Source organism: Hylobates moloch, unplaced genomic scaffold, assembly GCF_009828535.3.
Source record: "Hylobates moloch isolate HMO894 unplaced genomic scaffold, HMol_V3 SCAFFOLD_6, whole genome shotgun sequence".
Classification (NCBI taxonomy): Eukaryota; Metazoa; Chordata; class Mammalia; order Primates; family Hylobatidae; genus Hylobates; species Hylobates moloch.
This window is the reverse complement of record NW_026652281.1, coordinates 118,577,224-118,598,714: the sequence shown is the minus strand read 5'-3', so window position 1 is coordinate 118,598,714 and position 21,491 is coordinate 118,577,224. Positions and strand designations below refer to the sequence as shown.

The following is a 21,491-nucleotide window of genomic DNA, read 5'->3' as shown; positions in this document are numbered from 1 at the left end:
CATGGGACTGTGGGGACTTAGAAAAATACATGTAGAGTGTTTGCCTAGCGCCTGGCAGAGAGCAAAGGGCATGGTTAAGTGGTAACTGTTATTGCTGTTTAGGCACATGTTGGCAATAATTAGTTTGTCCTGATTAGAAACAATTAGTTGGTACCTAACCTGGAATTCAAACTAGGAAATTAAACTCCACAGCGAGTCTGGTTTAGTCTAGTGCTTGCCCTGGACCGAGCTCTGTTCTTGCTACCTTGCATTCAAAACATGGTGGCTATCACTTTTATAATTTTTTTCATGTGTTCCATGGGTATCGTACACATTAAAAACTGCATTCTCTTGGAAAACCTGTCACTAATTTTCTCCCAGTTTAATGGTCTCATGCGATTTTTGGTCTGGGGTGTGAGAGGATCCAGGCTGTCAGGCTGTACAGCCACGTGGGCGCTGCGTGGGAGCGAGAGGCCTGCGCTGCTCCAACCGCCAGGGGGCGGTGCTCTCAGCCGCGGCCGCGGAGAGCTGCACCGCCCACTCACCACCCCCCCACGTGGGTCCGAATGGTTAGGTCCGCCGGGCAGGTAGCGCGCTTCCGCGGATTCCCTCCGCCCCTCTCCCTTCCCCCATTGGTAGGGGCTGCGGGTCCGGGCGGAAGTGGGGCAGGCGGGCGGGAGCGAGGCGTCGTCGTTGTATATTCATGAGGCGCGCGCAGCCCGGCATGCTAATGAGGCGGGGCGCGGCGGCTGGCTGAAGAGCGACTGGGCGGCGGCGGACGCGGAGCTGCCAGGCGGGAGCGGCGTAGGCGCGGGGTCGCCGGCCAGCGTGAACCGGGACATGGAGCCGCCCGGCGGGAGCCTGGGTCCCGGCCGCGGGACCCGAGACAAGAAGAAGGGCCGGAGCCCAGATGAGCTGCCCTCGGCGGGCGGCGACGGCGGCAAATCTAAGAAATTTGTGAGTGTCCCTCCCATCCCGCTCCTGCCTGGCCCCGTAACTGCCCTCTGGACCCCTGCAGCCGGCCCCTGGGGCGCCTGCCCGGCTTTGGGGAGCCTCCCCCGCGCCTCCCTTCCTTGTTTCGCTCGGTCCGCGGCTCTGCAGCCCGACATCCTCTCCCTTCGGGACCTCGGGAAGCCCCGGAGTCCCACCCGGCTCTTGCTCCGGCCACCTCGGGGCTTCCCTCGCTCCCCAGCCCTTATATTCTGCCCTCCCGCCCGCATATCCCCGGCCGGCTCTCAGCCCAGTCTCTCCCCTCTCAGCCTCGCTTCCTTTCTTCTTCCTCCAGTACCCGAACACGCCTCCTCTTTTTTGGTCCCCTCTTCTGGGTCCATTTTCTATTCTTAACCTTACACCTTTTTTGTATTCTCGTATTTCCTTCTCCTAAAGGTCACTTCCTTCTCCATGATTGATCCTTTTTACCTGCTAACTTTCCTCCCGCCCAGTCCCCCGTGGGCCCTCCGCCCGGTGTCACCTGATAATCCTTCCCCTCAGGAATGTTACCTGACTTGAGCACTACCCCCGTCCTTCTTTGGATGTTTGTCCTTGCGATTACAGGAATAGGCTCCTGCCCAGGTCCTATGGTCACTGGGGCATGACGTTTATTTGTTTACCAGTATTTCTCTATCCAGAGAACCTCTCTGTTTGCCCTGTTGCTTACCACTTTTCAGAGGATTAGAACTCTCATGATTATGCCCTTCTTGACCTAGGATGGTGATAAACCTCTCCTGTGGGAAGAAAGTTGGACTGCGAGTTCAAGAAGTTTGTAATTGAATTGTTTTTTATACATTTCCCATGATAACCATCTCCTCAACTCCTTTTCTACTGCCTCTTGTGCCCCAAGGCGACTATTGGCTTCCCTTTGCGTGCCCGTAGAAGAGTAAGCTTTCCTCAAGTGCCAGTTACTTTCAATCCGAGTCTGAAGGAATATTGATATACATGTAACCCTATCATATTTCATTCCCTTTTGCCCACACCAACACCTCTCTCCAGGGAGCCGTTTGGTTGCTTTTTGCTATAAAAGCTTTGTAAGATACGGGGCACTGTCCAGGAGAGGAAGAGTCTTGGATATTGATGATCATTATAATAGCTAGTTACAACTGTAGCTCTTTTGTCTTCTCTTCCAGGTATTTATGCCCTTACACTAGTGTATCTTTCTACTAAACAAATGGCTTGTAACTCTTCGTCCCACCTCCCAACATTTTGACCCAGCTCCACAAATTTGCGAAGAAAACTGATAAAGCGGTGGAAACAGGAAGAAAATGTTGTTTTATGACCTAGAGGGTTGAGATGTTAACCCTGGAGGGTTAGGTGTTTAATTCTAAATAGAATTAAAATAGTGACTCATCTCTTCCTATTTCTAGCAAGACCAAGTGCTCCTGGACTGCCCTTTCCAGTGATATCCGAGATGTCAGTAACCATCTGTTTTTATCTGGTGAACATCTTTTTTTCCCCCCCCTAGAAATACAAGGTTAAGAGTATTGACACCCCCTCCTCCTTTGGTGACTAAAGTAGCATTTTTGTATGTTTCTTTAGGATAAGAATTGACTCCTCCCCCCCGTTAGCTTTCCTTCCAAAACTTAAGTTCTAGGGCTCATATTCCTTCTATTTCTGTATCTTTTTGTTTTGATTTTGTTTCCATGAGTACTGTTTGACCTTCCTCACCCGAATTCCAGCTATTGCTGCTGACTTGTGGTGACCTCAGTGACTTGTTTTCATGTCTTGAGTAGAATTTTATATGTACTCTATTTTATCTAACAATTGTTTATTTCACGAATTTGTGAAGTCTACTATGTGTGTGGTACTGTAAGGTGAGAAACCTGAGGAAGCCCAACCCCTTTTCACCTGTCTTTTGGAATGTCCATGAAGTCTTCTATATGTTTAATGGATTTGGCTCAGGGTTGTTGGTATTTGCTTTAGAGAGGGTGGAGCTGAACCAAGTTCTCTTTTCTTTCTGCGGTGTTAGTCTTAACTCTTAATCTGCTGAATTTTTAAAACTAAATAACTCAGGTAATGAGGAAAATTGCATTAGTAGCTACGGAATTGGAAGGTTTCTAGGAAAGTAGTGCTGCTTAACCCTTTTATTGCCAAATGTAACCTATCTCAAGGCATCAGAATATTCTTTCTTCCTCTTGCTCTTTTTATGAGAACTCTGTGGAAATGAGAGATGAGGAGGAGCATTGCAATCCACTTCTCTTTGTGTCTGTGTATGTATACGTGGGTGGGTGGAGTGGGCGAGACTGCTGGCGTGCTTTTGATACCCGTGACTTAGTTTTCTTGAACTATAGGCTAAAACTGAACTCAAAGCTCTTTTGCCACCTCCACCTTTTCTAAAGTATGTGTCCTCTGGAACTCCATTAAGAATGTACTGTATAAAACTGCACTGGTTTGGACTAAGTGTGCCCGAAGGTTGTTTGCATTTGAGGGGTTATAATTCCTTTAGCTGCTACATACCTTTCCTGGCTTATGCAGATTCTAAGTACGGATTAACTGATGAGAACACAGAGCTCACAAATTGTCTAAGATCTGGTCTTACCCTCTGAGGCATCTTGTGTGGAAAGGAGATGGACCCTCAGTTTAAAAGTGGTTAGGCATCATCTTTTAAAAACACATGATTGTTAGAAGTGCTGACAGTGAGTGGCTGAAGCCAGGCTGCCTGGTATTACCCCTTGGTTCTTCATGAGTCTGTCTTCTCCTGGGCCATGAGCATACCCCTTCTCCAGCATTATTCCATTTCCTATCACAAGTCAAGATGAAGGAAAATAAAAATTTTAGGTGAACGGAGGGTTTTCTGACTTTTCAGCAGTGATCAATGTGGGTGTCAAATAGACTGATTTCCAAAATATACGTAAGGGGAATAAGTAGACCTGGGATGTTAGGAGGCTGCAGAGTATTCCTGCATTTAATAGACTTTGCATGCATTCTCATATAATTGAGAAAGTGATATGCTTCCTGATTTAACTAGGAGCATAACTTTGTAAAACATGAATTTTGGTGTGGGATTAGAGAGTTTTTTTTTTCTTTTTTTGAGACGGAGTCTCGCTCTGTTGCCCAGGCTGGAGTGCAGTGGTGCAATCTCAGCTTACTGCAAGCTCCGCCTCCCGGGTTCATGCCATTCTGCTGCCTCAGCCTCCCCAGTAGCTGGGACTACAGGTGCCTGCCACCACGCCCGGCTAATTTTTTTTGTATTTTTAGTAGAGACGGGGTTTCACCGTGTTAGCCAGGATGGTGTTGATCTCCTGACCTCGTGATCTGCCCACCTCGGCCTCCGAAAGTGCTGGGATTACAGGCATGAGCCACCCCGCCTGGCCCTTTTTTTTTTTTTTTTTTTTTTTTCTGAGACGAGTCTTGCTGTGTCCAAGGCTGCAGTGCAGTGGCGCGATCTTGGCTCCCCGCAACCTCCGCCTCCCGGGTTCAAGTGATTCTCCTGCCTCAGCCTTCCAAGTAGCTGGGATTACAGGTGTGCGCTGCCACACCTGGCTAGTTTTTGTATTTTTAGTAGAGACAGGGTTTCACCATGTTGGCCAGGCTTGTCTCGAATTCTTGACCTCGTGATCCGCCAGCCTCGGCCTCCCAAAGTGCTGGGATTACAGGTGTGAACCACCTCGCCCAGCCAAGAGAATGATTTTTACTATTATTAAAATTATTAAAATTTGTTTAATTTTAGATGCCTATATTGAGTTATGGTCATGCTGCAGTTACACAGTCTTCTAAATGCAAAGTAATAGAGTATAAATGTTTAGTTGTAGACTCCTGTCCAAAAGGAGAGAAATTAAAAGATGCCAGGCAGAAAGAAGTGGAGTTGTTTGTGCAGATTTCTGCTTATATCCTCTTAAAACATTAACTTTAATCCAAAAGTTTGCAGAAAACTGAAAAATATACAGAGAGCTTTGCGAAAGTTTGCAGAAAACTGAAAAATATACAGAGCGCTTGCACACATTTTTTTTTAACAGATGATAAATGCCAGGATTATTTAGTTTGGAAAGAGGGAGGGGAGCCTACAGGAATGTTAGTGAGATGTTTGAGATGACAGAATGATAGCTTAAAAATTTCTGCCATTCTTCCTGCCTTGTCTTAAGGACAGATTGTGAGTCTACTTGGTATGGTTACCTGTACTTTCTCAAAGAAAATTCTCCCTCACAGGAGGTGAAAGTGAGGGAATGCCTTAGAATTAAAATCTCTGCCTTGGGAGAGTTGGTAAATTTTTTTTAAAAAGAGCTGAAAATTTTATGACCCGTAAATTATGTTTATTATGAAAGCTAAGAAAATAGTGAGACATGATTTAATTTTGTTGATGGGTGCATGGGTCAGAATAATTTTATTTCCTGTGTCATAGAATAACCTTTTGTTATTCCCCAAGGCCCTTGGTATTTTATAAATGTATTGCCAGGTTATTCTCGGGGAGTATTATAGATCTTCCATGAAATGTAATAGAGATTTAAAAGATAAGTTATATGTCACATATGATTTAGAAGAACAGGTTAAAATAATTTTTATTGGTAAATACTAGATGTTAATAGAGAAGCAAAGAGTTTGTATATGCAGGTTTATATATCCCTTTTTATGTCTCAGTAGCTGAAATTATTCATGGCTACAAAAATCCCCATTTTGAAACAAACTTTGTATTACTTAAGTGGTTTTCTTTTTTCGTTGAGCCTCCTTTTCTCAATTACCTTTGTTTGAAAGCAGTAGGCAAAAAATTCATTTTGTGCTACCAGCAAAGCATTGGATGTTTGCCCCTCCTTGGGGTTAGGTGAGACAAAGCCACACTCTCCCCTTGCCTGGCTGCCTGTCACCTCCTCCCTGTGTTTTTATTCCTTTCCTACTTCTGTGGGGGCTGATTTGAGCCCTATGAATAGCCAGGCCTTTGGGGAATTAAGGGCAGTCAGAAGCTGTTGATACTAAAATTTCTTAAAACCTTTAAGCTAAAATTGAAAAGTAAAGAATAATTACTATGAACATATTTTACTGTATTTTCTCCTTTTTTTTTAAACAAATTTCTTAGGATCAAGAAACCCTTTTTAAGGAAGTAAAAGAATTACTGAAGGAAAAGAGAAATAGACCAATATTTTAATGAATTTTACCACTGATTACAAGATAACTTTCATTTTTCTTTCAACTTTGAAATTCTTACTACTTCCATTAAATCTTACTGTGAATGGTACCCTTAAAACTTCAGAGTTAGGCCGGGCGCGGTGGCTCATGCCTGTAATCCCAGCACTTTGGGAGGCCGAGACGGGTGGATCACGAGGTCAGGAGATCGAGACCATCCTGGCTAACACGGTGAAACCCCATCTCTACTAAAAAAATAGAAAAAATTAGCTGGGCATGGTGGCGGGCGCTTGTAGTCCCAGCTATTCTGGAGGCTGAGGCGGGAGAATGGCGTGAACCCGGGAGGCGGAGCTTGCAGTGAGCCGAGATCGCGCCACTGCACTCCAGCCTGGGTGACAGAGCGAGACTCCATCTCAAAAAACAAAAAAAAAACAAAAAAAAACTTCAGAGTTGGAAGGGACTTTGAATGTCATCAAGTCCAAACACCCACTCAGTGCAACAGTCACTTCTTGCAGTTGTAGGTTGGAAACATCAAGGGGCTAAGAGATAGAAATTGGATGAACAAGTGGAGGAGGAGGAGCAGAAATTTTGGATTCTACATTTCCTTTACTAAATTTCAGGATCTTGGGAATGGCTGGAGTAGTAGAAAGAGATTATATAAAAGCAACAGATATACTAGAAGCTGTGAGATTGAAAGGAAAAAGATCGAAGAAATTGGCTCTCTATTGCTTGACTCTCACTCTGTCACCCAATCTGGAGTGCAGTGGTGCAGTGGCAACTCAGTTGCAGCATTGACCTCTTGGGCTCAAGCAATCCAACTGCCTTGGTCTCCTGGAGTATCTGGGACTACCAGCATGCACCACAATGCCTGGCTGATTTTTTTATTTTTCTTTTTTTTTTTTATAGTGATGGGGTTTCACTGTGTTGCCCAGGCTGGTCTTGAACTCTTGGGCTCAAGTGATCCTCCTACCTTGGCCTCCCAAAGTGCTGGCATTAAGGCATGAGCCACTGCACCTGGCCTAATTTTTTTTATGTTTCATTTTTGTAGAAATGAGGTCTCACTAGGCGGGGTATGGTGGCTCATGCCTGTAATCCCGGCACTCGGAGGCTGAGGTGGGCAGATCACGAGGATCAGGAGTTTGAGACCAGCCTGGCCAAGAGACCAGCCTGTCCATTGTGGTGAAACCCCGTTTCTACTAAAAATACAAAAATTAGGCCGGGCGCAGTGGCTCACGCCTGTAATCACAGCACTTTGGGAGGCCAGGGTGGGCGGATCACAAGATGAAGAGATCGAGACCATCCTGGCCAACATGGTGAAACCCTGTCTCTGCTAAAAATACAAAAATTAGCTGGGTGTGGTGGTGGGCGCCTGTAATCCCAGCTACTCAGGAGGCTGAGGCAGGAGAATCGCTTGAACCTGGGAGGTGGAGGTTGCAGTGAGCCGAGATTGTGCCACTGCACTCCAGCCTGGCGATAGAATGAGACTGTCTCAAAATAAATAAATAAACAAAAATTAGCTAGGTGTGGTGGCGGGTGCCTGTAATCCCAGCTACTCGGGAGGCTGAGGCAGGAGAATTGCTTGAACCGAGGAGATGGAGGTTGCAGTGAGCCATAGATCATGCCATTGCACACCAGCTTGGGTGACAGAGCGAGACTCCAACTCAGAAAAAAAAAAAAAAAAAAAAGAAAGAAAGAAATGGGGTCTCACTATGTTGCCCAGGCTGGTCTCAAACTCCTGGCATCAAGTGATCCTCCTGCCTTGGCCTCCCAAAGCGCTGAGATTACAAGTGTGAGCCACTGTTCTCGGCTGCTCTCTTTTCTTCTAGAACTTGTATAGATTTAGCTTTTAAATTTGCCTCTTTTCTATCATGCATATGTTAGTTCCACACGTTCACCTTGGGATATAAATTGTCACTTGTGGTCAACACAGAACATTTCTGATACTCTGAGGATTTTGGGACTTTCATTCCATTTATCATGGAAGCATTTTTTTCCTGTTAGGTGGCGGTGGTAGCAACCTTTTGTTTCCCTGTATTCAGTATACTACAGATTGTGTAATGCCAGTCTTCCTGTTTATAAATATTAATGAATGTTTAGCATCTTTATAGATAAGGAAAATTAATTCATTCCAGACTAGGATAGGGAATAATAACAGTAACAGTAACAGTAGCAGTAATAAAAGCAGTTGTTTGTTGCATGCTTAACTGTATCCCTAGTGCAGTGCTAAAGAGCCTTAGATTTATTATCTCATTAATCTCTACATTGACCTTATAAAATAGGTACTGTTATTATTCCCGTTTTATAGGTAATGAAACTGGAACTCAGATCAAGCAGCCTGCTTGAAGACGTAGAACTAGTTAGTGACAGAGCTAGGATTCAAACCTAGGCCTAGCTGATTCAAAACTCATGGACTTATTCACTACATTGTACTGACAGTTTATGTGTGTCCAGTTTTTGTGCCTGCAGTGTAAAACTGGACTGCAGTGTTAGAGTATTCACTGCTAGGAATTTCTTAGAAAATTTTGGTGGTGTTCCCTTAGAGTTCTTTGGTCATCCACAGTCTATTAAAATGAACTGGATTCTCCTAGAGTTCAGCTGGCAGGAAAAAAGTACTAGGCTTAGATGTAAAAAGCGTAGTGGCTAAATGCCTGTTTTTTGCATTTAGTAATTTAGACTTTGAAGCCATTGGAAGAATCTTAATTAAACCTTTTGTAGGCATGAAAAAATAGCTGTTACAGTGCTTGCAAAACCTATCTTTCCCTTGGCTCATGAGTTATTAGGATGATGCTTAAATTATTATTTTTTAATGTAACTGTATCTCCTTCGTAAGTAGAACAGCTCTAACAGCATCACCTGTCAGGAGTTTTAGTTGTTTAAATTGCTGAGAGCCACAAGTAGTGGTAACAATGTTACAGGAAAGGGGAAGCTGTTACTAGACCATCTCTATAGTTATCCTTTTTATATTTTAAATTTGACGTTTGGTATTCTTAAAGACCTCTGTTTGTGCCCCTGAAATTTGACTGTTGTAATGATTGCAGATGGCTAATAACCAGGATCTCTTCTGAGTCTGGGAACTGCCGAAGTTTGTTCTTTAGACCTGGCAGTTATTTGCCAGTGGTTAATAATTAAGACATTGCCACAGAGGTCCAAGTACCTGGAACTGGGATTTGTTTCTGGTGCCTGGTGGTGAGGAGTAGGGAACAGAGTTTCTCTTGATTTCCTGAGTCTACACGTATCTACTCTAGATCCAAAGACTGACCAAGAAGTCTTGAGAGTGTCCTGTCAGGTTCAGTTCTTGCTCTTTAAGAAATTGTAATTTCAACCACGTCTATAAAAGAGGGATAGAAAAAGCTCTAAGGCTGTCATCTTAGACTTTAAATGCTGTAGAAATTCATAGAAGTGAGGGAATTAAGTGGAAAGGCTACTGGACTGACAGAAGGCCTAAGTTTCAAAATCTTAGAATGCTGGAGTCAAAAGGATACTAAGAATTATCTAATTCAACCCCTTTATTTTTTATTGTTTAAGAGTCAGAGTCTTACTCTGTTGCCCAGGCTGGAGTGCAGTGGTGCAGTCATGGCCCACTGTAGCCTGGAACTCCTGGGCTCAAAACAGTCCTCCCACCTCAGCCTCCAGAGTAGCTGGGATACAGGCACACGCCACCGGGCCCAGCTATCAACCCCTTTACTTTATAGATTAAGAAATGTTGACTAGACAAGTGATCTGTCCAAATTTAAAACTAGAAATAGAACTTTTATCTCCCACCCTGTCTGAATTATTCTTTCCATATGTAGCTGCTAGTTGTGTCTTTACCACTAATTAACCATGTGAACTCTAAGCAAGTTATTTTACTTTTCTTCATCTTTTTATCTCTTGTAAAATTAGGGGGTTATTGTGAATCATTTCTAACATCTCTGCTAATGCCCCAGATACTGTAAATGACCCAGAATGTAATTGCGGGCAGTGTTACTTAGCTTCCTGGAAGATGGGGGATATGACTGGGCCATGAATAAAATCCAAGATTTGGCAGAGTAGAGAGGGAAAGAATTCATGAGATGGGGAGCAGTAGAACAAAGGCTTAGGTGTGAATATGTGGCTGTAGTAAAGAGAAATGGCCTGATTATAGCAATTATATGAGGTTTAGTAGAACCATTTAAGAAAGGTAAAGCCACTTCATAGAAATTATTTTATTCCTGGTAAGGGCTTTAAGGTTCCCTTTCTATAAAAACCTGCAGAAAGCAGGATTGAAAATTAGCATTTTGTAACAGATTGTAATACATGTTGATGTCCATTTTTGGCCATGTGATATGTGGTGGTGACAGTAAGTACATTGGAATATCCAAGAAGGAATAGCGTTAAGGTCAGTTTTCAGCAAGTTATTTCCGCTACTTAGATGGAGTTTAGAAAGTTTAGTTTATTTGATTTTCAGTCCTTACCAATTTTAATACATTGATGTTTTTAGACCTCCAGAAATTAATCTAGATTTTAAAAGATATGACTCTTCAGCTGGATCTCAAGGATGTATAAGAAAATTGTGGGCTCAGATGGGTAATGCCATTGTGGAAACAATCTGAGTCTATCTTTGGGACCTGTTGTTTCTTCTAAATGTTCTCTAATACAGTACAATTTAGCTTTTGATTGCATACTTATTTGAAGTATTCTTCTGTCTTTCTTGAATGCAAAAATATATGTTTATATCTTATTTTGGGGTCTTATCTCCCATCTAGATTGTAAGGTTTCTAAGAGTAGTGGTAGTATTTAGCTCATGTTAGTTAATATCCTTTATGTATTTTATATTTTAGTTTTAATGTTAACCTTGGGAATCTTTTTTTTTTTTCTTTTTTCTTTTTTCTCATCTTAAGGTTTGCTTCCTTTTTTTTTTTTTTTTTTTAAATAGCCTTGGGAATCTTGATTATTTTCAAGGCTCTCTGTTTCTGTGATCTAATATAGGAGACTGACAGTTTTGAAAACATTAATTCTCTCTCACCAAAGTAACTATGGGGCAGAGGGAATCACTAATGTAACTATACCTGACCAGAAGAACTCTGTTGAGAAGAGATTATTATTTATCTCTGGAGAGAGAGATAGTTTTGACTTGTGTTTAATGAAAGAACATGTCTGTAGGATTAAAAAAAACTCTACGTTATTTTACATAGTATAAGGCTATCAACTTTTATTATTAAAAATGAAAGCAGGCACTTTGGGAGGCTGAGGTGGGCAGATCACCTGAGGTCAGGAGTTTAAGACCAGCCTGGCCAACATGGTGGAGCCCCATCTCTACTAAAAATACAAAAATTAGCCAGTTGTGGTGGTGCCCAGCAGTAGTTCCAGCTACCCGGGAGGCCGAGGCATTAGAATTGCTTGAACCCCGGAGGTGGAGGTTGCCGTGAGTCGAGATTATGCCATTGCACTCCAGCCTGGGTGACAGAGTGAGACTCTGTCTCAAAATAAATAAATAAATAAAAATGAAAGCAGGATTTGACTCAGTGCCCTTAGGGATTGTTACATACATTTAAAGTGAATAACTGCTAAGTTCCCATATTATTTGAATCTATTAATATGATCTTTAATGGCTGCAGAAAGGTTTACATTGAATATTAAAAGAAGAGAACAAGGAAGAGTTTTCAAGTCCTCAGGATATGTCTGGATATCCACAAAAAGTACTAGTGGCAGTAGGAGTGCACCATTTTTTCATAAGCACATATACTCCCACCCAGAGCTATAAGAATTCCTTCAGTTCCTTCATTTGGCCATAGAAGCAAAATAGTTTTGGACTATTCTAAAATTATTTCATCTTGCATGGGGCCTAGAGGGATATATTTAGTTTTCTTAGTTTTTGTGAAAGATGTGTGTCAGGCTTAGAGGTCTCTAGTGATTTCTTTCTTGATTCTTGTATTTTTAAAAGATGGGAGTTGGTCTTAGTTGGCAGCTCTTTGCATCCGCCAGGGCTGTTCGTTACTTACTTCTAGGTCTGTGGGTGACGTCTGTTTCCTGTGATTGAAACCGCAAGAAGAAGTGGTGAGAAGCCACTGTAGGATACGTATTATCAGGCAAGCAGCAGGCATTGGGCTGCCCTCAAAAAGAGCAGTAGTACCTAAGTACAGTCTTTAAGGGAGTCGGAAGAGACCCTAGAAATGATATGACCCAGCCTCTTAAAATTAGGAGGACACTGAGGCCTAGTGGTATTAAGTTGCTCAAAGTCGTATAATTAGATGACCTAGGTTTTAGACTCCACTAATATTCTTCTCAGTATTCTTTCTCACATTGCATTGTCATACCTAAACTTTGTAACTGTGCCTTGTCTAGAATGTTTCCTTAAGCAAAATACCGCTGGAGAAGAGTAAATACCAATAGGCATTTTGCATATGGTAATTGGATGATGATGTTTTGCTTTTAGATGATGTGCTAATGATTTTTTGTGTGTGCTTTTTTTTTGAAAACACGTACATATTTTTGAAACAATATGTAAGAACCCCAAGTTTCTATTTTTCATTTTTATTTTACATAGTGTTTGTATATTTTAGTCATTATCTCTATGCACAGATATTTTTACAACATTGCCTTTATAGTTTACAGATGTTTTTTGCTTTTAAAATAGTGTCATAAAAATTTTCCAGCTTTCTAATCTTTGAAAATTGCCACCTTAATTTGAAATGGAAATGTATGTGTATTCTAAAAGTGATAGTTTTTTTCTAAGAAAATACAAATGTATATAAAAAGAGTAAAACAGTCCCATACTTTGTTTTTCAGAAATTAATTTTTTTAAATGGTTAGAACCAAAGAGAACAGTACATGATACATGGAAGTTTCTTTGGATCCTAAGTACTTTGGCATGAAATTCTGTGTGTGTTTGTGTTAGAACATAGTTCAACACAAGTACAATTGCTAGAAGCATCAGAACAACCTTATTTTAACACTTGCTTATATTTCTGGTGGTAGAGAAATAATAAGATTTCATCTTCATGCTCTTCTCCCCTCCTCCCTAAGATTTTTTCAAAATCTTATTCTGAATGTGTACCAGGCCAGAAAATATTTACTATGGTTTCACAGGATCAAGTCTGGCTTCTTGAGTAGTAGTATAATTGTTGGATTAGTTAAGCGGTTGTCAGTAGGGGTAGGATTATTTCTGGGTATTCAGGAGTGGTGTGAGGATACAAAAAAGAGATTATTTAGAAATGAAAGGACTTTGGGAATGGGATTTAAAACAAGGTGTCCTCATACTTGGTGCCTGTATGTAGAAGCGGTAGCAGTTGCAGAAACTTCCTGCTGTCTGCTAGGCTTTGGGTGTGTCACACACATGCCCACCCTTGAGGAAGAGTAGATGTCCTGCTACTCACATCATAACATGGGAGGAGAAGACAGTTGCTACGGCGATTGGGAAACAGCATTCCTGAGTCACTGACTATTTCTAAATGAATGGACAACACCCCTTTTTTTAAAGGAGTGATCACAGTCTTCTCTAAGCTCAGGCAGCAGAGGGAAAGCCTAGTAAGAAAGGAAGAGCAAGTATCAATATTTGAAGCTTGAGAAACATGTTGAAATTTTGGAAAAATTGGTTAACATTATGTTTTGTTTCCTGTATATGTATTCAAAAGTTGTATTGGAACCTTAGAATGTTTGAAAGGAAGGAAGCTTTGCTTACTGTTCTCTCACCAAATGACAGACTATGCATGCTGGCTTTCACCTTGTGAAGAGCAGAAGATACCGGTGTGCCTGCTACGCCTTGTGATACTTGATAGGAAAGTAGGACTTCCAGACTCTGAGCACTTTCTCTATTGGCAGCTTGTTTGCCCAAACCATGTGTGCTTTATAGTGCAAGGGCTGGCAGTTTGTATGGATGGACTTGGAGGAATGTGGCATCCTCAGCCTGGTTTCTACCTGTTCTGCTGTGCTGGAATAGTGAAACCGGCGTGGCCTTTCCTCCTTCCCTCTGGGCTGTCAACTACCTAGGATGCGGGCTGCCAGTTGCAGGGCTTTAGGATGAGCTGAGCTGTAGGCAAAAAGTTACTTTTTCCCTTTCCCCAAAATACTTGCTTTCTTGGACTATTAGAGAAGTGATACTTTGGACCTGTTAGAGGATCCAATTCTAATATTAAGATAGTTTTCCCCTCATTTTAATTGTAATTGGGAAATAAAGTTTATTGGAAAGCAGACTCACCAACAGTTTTAGACAGTTGTGCAGGACATAAAGTTAGTTGCTTTACATTTATAAGTAGATTATTTCACATTTATAAGCAAATTATTGAAATACAGAATGGACTACAGTTACTACTGTTCTTTATACGGCATTTCTAACTTGTGCTTGACATTGGCCACTGCCTAGAATCTTTCATTGCTCCCGGGTGGAGTTAGGAAAAAATGCAGATTTTGGAAGGCAGGGGTAGATTGATAGAACTCTTTTAATTAGGAATAAAAGATCTTGGACTGTCTTCTACTATGTTTCCTTTGTTGGCTGTTGTATGAATTCTAACAAGTTTATTATTTATTTATGTTTTCTCAGCTTTATTGAGGTATAATTGACATACAAATTGTTTATGGTATACAACATGATGTTTTGATATATGTATACATTGTGGAACTAATGAGTTTAACTCTCCAATGTTTAGTTTAGCTGTGGGGCTGCTGAGGCACTGTGAACCTAGTGGAGGAGCTGCTACAGTCTTACCTAATCCTTCAGCACTTTTTCCTCAGTGGTCATGGAGAAGATGAGCCTATCATTTCCATTTCTGGGGACTGCTAGGTAATCTTCAGCCTTCTTTCCCTTAAACACATTTAGCTTTTCTAGGTTTATAGTTTATATTTTTAAATTCCTGGTCATTTTGTGCCCCTCTCCTAGACTTCCTTTCCTCTGAGGTACCCTTTTTCTTTCCTTTATTTTCTTTTTGAAGTGGGTACTCCAACTCTACACAACCCCTGTGTAGGCTGCAGGCACCAATAAGGGTGATGTCAGAATCTAGTTTGTTTCTCTGTAAATGCTAGTTAAAATATTGATTCAATTGTTGTTGTCTTTGGGCCATTCCTTGAAAATGGAAGGGAACGTTCTTCTGTGCATTTAAAGTTGTCCATTATTTCATTTTCTCTAGTTCTAACTGACTTCTGTTTAAGGGGTGGGAATTGAAGAAGGGAAACTAGCCGGTTTCAGTGGTTCCATCATATATTATTTAACTTTTACAAAGTACTTTGCAAAACAAAGTGCTTTATATCTGTTTGATTATTTATTCTTCATACTAGTCCTCTGAGACAACACAGCTCTAGAGATAGGAAGACTGAAACTGTGGTCAGTTTTTAAAAGCTTTCCCTGACTTTACATTCCTTTAGTGGAAATGTGATAAATTTTGTGGCAAAGGCCGGGCACAGTGGCTCACGCCTGTAATCCCAGCACTTTGGGAGGCCGAGGCAGGCGGATCACGAGGTCAGGAGTTCGAGACCATCCTGGCTTATACGGTGAAACCCTGTCTGTACTAAATATACAACAAATTATCCAGGCGAGGTGGTGGGCACCTGTAGTCCTAGCTACTCGGGAGGCTGAGACAGGAGAATGGTGTGAACGCGGGAGGCGTAGCTTGCAGTGAGCCAAGATCACGCCACTGCACTCCAGCCTAGGCAACAGAGCGAGACTCCGTCTCAAAAAAAAAAAATTTTTTTTTGTGGCAAAGCTAGATCAGGCCTCAATCTATTATGATCCACTGTTGCCTCAGTACCCTAAGGAACTATGTCAATCCTGAATAAAGAAATTAATCAGAGCTGGACCCTTATCTCCCTGTTCTGCATGATTCTAAGTGACATATGCTTTACCTTACCTATTCTTTCTGAGTAGGTAGATTAGGATATGAAAGGAAATTTTTTTTGGCTGTAGTGATACTTATTTCTCATTTTACCCATAGGTAGACTTTGTCATTATTGAGGGCTTATTGTCCTGTGGGCTCCAGTCAAGGTTCCTTGGTCTCATTCATAAGGAAAGACATTACTCTTGAAGGTTTGATCTGATGGTTTACTGAACTCTTCATAACGATCATAGTATACTGTCATATACCTTGACTTGAAACTTTTGCTTACTTTTCTCGATTTGAATAGAGTAATGAAAGAATAAATATACTGTTTCGGATGATGCTCCTAAACCTATAGTGATGCTAATTTTAAAATGTATTTATTAAAATGTGGGCCACATCATTTGAATAAGACATGATTTTGCCCTCATGCAATTTAGTCTGGTTCACAGAAAAAGTTACAACAAATGTTCTGTTAAGAAGGTTCTAATATAGTCCCGGTGCGGTGGCTCATGCCTGTCATCCCAACACTTTGGGAGGCTGAGGCAGGTGGATCGCTTGAGATCAGGAATTTAAGACCAGCCTGACCAATATGGCAAAACCCTTTCTCTACTAAAAAAATAGAAAAGTTAGCCAGATACAGTGGCATGCAACTGTAATTCCAGCTACGCGGGAGGCTGAGGCAGGAGATCACTTGAACCTAGAAGTCGGAGGTTGCAGTGAGCCAAGATCACACCACTGCACGTTAGCCTGGGTGACAGAGTGATACTTCATCTCAAAAAAGAGGGAGTTCTTTTTTTTTTTTCTGCGTCTAAGATTTTGTTTTTATTTTATTTTTACTTTTTATTTTTATTTATGATATTTTAAGTTCTGGGTTATATGTGTACAACGTGCAGGTTTGTTACATATGTATGTGTGCTGCACCCGTTAACTCGTAATTTACATTAGGTATATGTCCTAATGCTGTCCCTCCTCTCTCCCCCCACCCCACGACAGGCCCCGGTGTGTGATGTTCCCCACCTTGTGTCCAAGTGTTCTCATTGTTCATTTCCCACCTATGAATGAGAACATGCGGTGTTTGGTTTTCTGTCCTTGCGACAGTTTGCTCAGAATGATGGTTTCCAGCTTCATCCATGTTCCTACAAAGGACATGAAAAAAAAGGGAGTTCTAGTATAAAATATTTAGAGCCTGGCTTGAGTGAGTCCTTTTGTTATTTTTGTGTAATAATTGTGGCTAAGTGTATAATTTATAGACAAGGAATAGATTATTCCTTATGCCATACTGTTGGCATAAAGCATCCACTAGTCTATCTTCAGGTGTGTATTTTACAAGAAGTCTTGTAGCACATTTGCCTTTACAGAATGATCTCTCACCACTCCTTTTTGTTTATGACCTCAGTGGTCGTAAGAGGTATGTGTGGGGGGTTAATAAATGGGGGAACTGAAGCATGAAGAATTAAACTTGTTTGCTCAAAATCATACTTGTAGTTTTCTAGGAAGCCAGAAATAAAAATCAGGACTCATGAGCCTTTTCCTTTAGCGAAGTTCTACATAAATTCCAGAGTTCAGCAATTTGCTTAATGTGTTGGTTTCCTATTGCTTATAACATCACCCCAAACTTACCAGCTTAAAACAAACACATTTATTAGCTCATAGTTCTGTTGGTCAGAAGTTCGGCATGGATTGTGTGTCTGGGTTCAGCCACAAGGCTGAAATCATAATGTCAGGCTGGGCTGAGTTCTCACCTGGAGTCTCTGGGGGAAAATCTGCTTCCAGCCTCATTCAAATTGTTTGCCAAATTCAGTTCCTTGCAGTTATAGGGCTGAGGTTCCTATTTCTTTGCTGGCTGTCACCGGGGGACTGTTCTCAGTACCCAGAGGCTACCTATAATCCTTGCCTTTTGGCCCCCTCCACCTTCATGCCAGAAATGGCATCCTGAATCCTTGTGTCTCTGAAGTCTAGATTTAAAGGGTTCATGGGATTGGGTCAGGCCCACTTAGATAATTCCCCTTTCTTAAAAGTCAGTTATGCCCGAGCCAGGCATGGTGCTGTATGCCTGTAGTCCCCACTACTTGGGAGGCGGAGGCAGGAGGATTGCTGGAGCTCAGGAGTTCAAGGCCAGCCTGGCAACATAGTGAGACCTTGTCTCAAAAAAAAAAAAAAAAAATCAATTGTGCCTAAAATGTAATCTAATCAGAGGAGTGATATCCTATCATATTCACAGTCCTGATGATTATACAGGGTATGTACATCAGGCTAGCAATCTTGGGGGACATCTTAGACTTCTACCTATCACATTAAACGTGTTCCTCACACTAAATTAGCCCACGAGCAAGGGTGGATGTCAGAAAAGAGAGAAGTAGGAGTGTATACTGAGGGAGTTAGTGAATTGTGTTGTGATTATACATATAAGAAAACCTGGCTGGGCATGATGGCAGGTGCCTGTAATCCCAGCTGCTCAGGAGGCTGAGGCAGGAGAATCACTTGAACCCAGGAGGCGGAGGTTGCAGTGAGCCCAGATCACAAAAAGTAGTTCCCAGGGATCCTGGGCCTCCTAGAATCATCAGAGTGTAAGGACCAAGTGGCATTCAGCTGTGCTGTTCTGGTGGTAGTCCATTTAGCCAAGAACTCAAATATAATTGTAGTTGTCTATTACAACTTAGCCTTAACAAAATCTTTAGAAAGTAATGAAATAGAGGCTTACAGTGTGGGTTTATATTTCCCGTGTGCTAGCCACATGGTTCTTGCAATTACTGTCCATGATTAACTGTCCATGTGAAGCACAGAAGTAGGAATTAGAAACACTTTTTGCTATGTAGAATGTACTCTGTGTTCAGAGTAATGTTTAGTCATACTCTCTTTTTAGATCCCTGCTAACCTCTCTGCTGCTAAGAACTACCCAATTACCTTTTGCTTGGCTACATGAGCATCCTGTGCCAAGAGACCATGCTTAGTTGTCTGAGTATTCCCTGGGCCCTTTTTCTGATTAAAGTGAAAAGTTAAAGATTCAGAGAATCAAGTAGAGGTGAATCAGTCTCTTGGATGAGTTTTCTTGTGTCCTGAATTTACAACAGGTTCAATTCTGTTACTAAGCAAACAGAGGGAGCCTCTGTGCAGAAGACTGCCATTGGCTCATTTTTAAAAAGCTGAAGTATTAATACACACAACCACCACCACCGCAAGAAGAAATCCAGATATGCAAAATAAGTTTTAAACTTCATTTATGTTTTCTGATAATAATTAATCAGGGTGTTTCAAACTCATTAAGTTATTAATTAGCTTGACCTTACAGGGAATAAATACCTTGGGGTCTTTTGACTTTTTTGTTGTTGTTGTTGTTATAAACTATAAAGTATCTAGGAAGTTTCTAATTTCCTGTAGATGGTAACCAAAAGATTTATCTTACCACATATTACATTAGGATGTGGTAACTGAATCAGAACTTGAATTACTCTCTGGAAGGGGAGTAAAGGGACAGCTTTTAATTTTTATGTTGATGGATGGTCTTAGTAGAGAAGAACCCAGCCAAATATATTTATATTTGATGCTGTTACTTTTGATGTACTGTACCTTTGAGCAATTTGTATTGATTTAAGTAAGATTTGGTAGCATTGAGAATCTTTTGGAGAAGAGAAGCTCATTTTAATACATGCAATTCTATTAAAATTATTTTCCTGTACCAGCTAATGACCTTTAGACATTTATCTAGTCATCTAATTCTATTGCATAAAAACTCCTATAGAATAAATGTTTTTCTACCCCTTTAAAAACATTTTATGTTTTCATTAATAATTATTTGCATATAAATGAAAGATATAAAAAGAAACAAAAATCTAACATGTGTATAAAAGTTGGCATTGCCACTGTTAGATGGAGTCTTCCAGGCAGAGAAAAACTGAATACCATCTCAGAGTCATAGTCCAGCTTCAGATTCTCTGAGTGTTTACAAGTGCACCTAGATTCTAAGGACATCACTTGGCCAGGACATGAGTAAGGCCTGGGAAACAGGGTTCGCCACAGTTGAGCATCTGGGGGCCAAGTACTAGACATTTAACAGGAATAAGGCTGCTCTGTATTTTCTGCTTCTGAGCTTACCATTTGCAACCTCTAGCTCTCCTGAATAAGTCAAAGCGGGAAAGTTCTGTGGGGTGGAATGAGTATCCTTGACAGTCCAGTTAGTACAGCAGAGAAGGAAAGAAAAAAAACTGTTAACATATGGTCCAGACAGGCCAACCATCTGGGTCAGGTTCACCCAGGTATTGTGAATTTTAAAAGCCAGAACAAAAGCAGATGATGGTGATGACAGGCTTCAAGGGTCTGGCTCAAGTCTTACTGCTCCCTTTTAACTGGTGGTTCTCGGTACCTGGCACATAGTCATCCTGGAATCTTTATCGAAGGGATTTCCTTCAATTTCCTCATGTGTTAGGTTTCATTTCCTGTATTTCAAGTCTTGCACTTTTTTGGTTTGCGTCCTCATTTTGGTGGAGCATGTCCTACAGTAACTTCCTGCGGTATATGGGAACAGATTTTTTAAAGCTTAAATGTCTGAAAATGTCTATTCTAAGCTGACATTTGATTGATAGTTTTTGTTGGGTATAGATTTGTAGTTTGGAAATTATTTTTCTTCAGATTTTTAAAGGCCTTGTTCCATTGCCACCCAGCTGTTGATATTATTGTTAAGAAACCCAGAACTGCAATGATTCCTTTGTATATGACCTGTTTTCATCCTTTCTGTGGAATTTTGTAGGATTTTCTTTGTATTCCAGTGTTTTGAAATTTCACCATTATGTGCCTTTGAACAATCTATTTTTGTCCTTTGTGCTAGAGACTTATCCTTCAATACTGGGAAATTTTCTTTATTTCCTTGATAACTTGCTCTCTATTTTATGTTTTCTCCTATTATTTGGATATTGGTCCTCCCAAACTGGTCTTCTAATTTTCTTTTTGCTGTACTTTTTGGGGAATTTCCTTAATTCTTCCAGTCCTTTTATTGAGTTTTAATTTCTGTTCTCATATTTTAAACTTCTAATGAGCTCTTTTTCCTCTGAATGTTTCTTGTGGATATTAATGATTTTTAGAACATCTTTCTTCTTCTTGCATACTGTTTATTTGGCAAGTTGCTTCCCCCAGCCCCATTTTCTCTCATGTTAGGAGCTTTCCTCAGATGTCTGATAATCCTGGATTGTCTACTCATGTTTAAGAATGAGGGATTACAAAGCAGATTGGAAACTCCAGGTGCATGGGTAGGATTTGAAAGCTGGTTGCTTTGCCGTAGGACAGCACCATCCAATAGAAATCTAATGTGAATCACATTGTGAGTTTAGATTTTCTAGTTTTAGAAACGTGAAATTAAGTTAATATAATATATCTAAAATATTATTTCGGTATGAATGAAATATAAAAATTATTAACAAAATATTTTACTTTTTTATATTGTTGTGAACTGCAGTGTTTATTTTACATTTACAGACATCTCAACTGAGAAACTAAATTTTTATTTATTTATTTATTTATTTATTTTGAGATAGTCTTGCTCTGTTGTCAGCAATGTGATCTCAGCTTGCTGCAACCTCTGGGGGCTCAGCTGATCCTCCTACCTCAGCCTCCTGAGTAGGTGGGACTACAGGCAAGCGCTACAATGCCTGGCTAATTATTATTACTTTTTTTTTTTTTTTTTTGAGACAGAGTCTTGCTCTGTCA

The 21,491-nt window shown here is 41.0% G+C and overlaps 1 protein-coding gene across 3 annotated transcripts in view; it reads left to right on the top strand.

The window, feature by feature from the left end:
* The first annotated feature begins 637 nt into the window (after nt 1-637).
* DIAPH1 (diaphanous related formin 1) overlaps nt 638-21,491 on the top strand; it is a 103,743-nt gene continuing 82,889 nt past the window's right edge. For all 3 annotated transcript variants that reach the window (XM_058439945.1, XM_058439944.1, XM_058439947.1), the window contains exon 1: nt 638-936. In XM_058439945.1, coding sequence (XP_058295928.1) covers nt 820-936 — 117 coding nt within the window. In that variant the 5' untranslated portion in view covers nt 638-819. The remainder of the gene's footprint in view (nt 937-21,491) is intronic.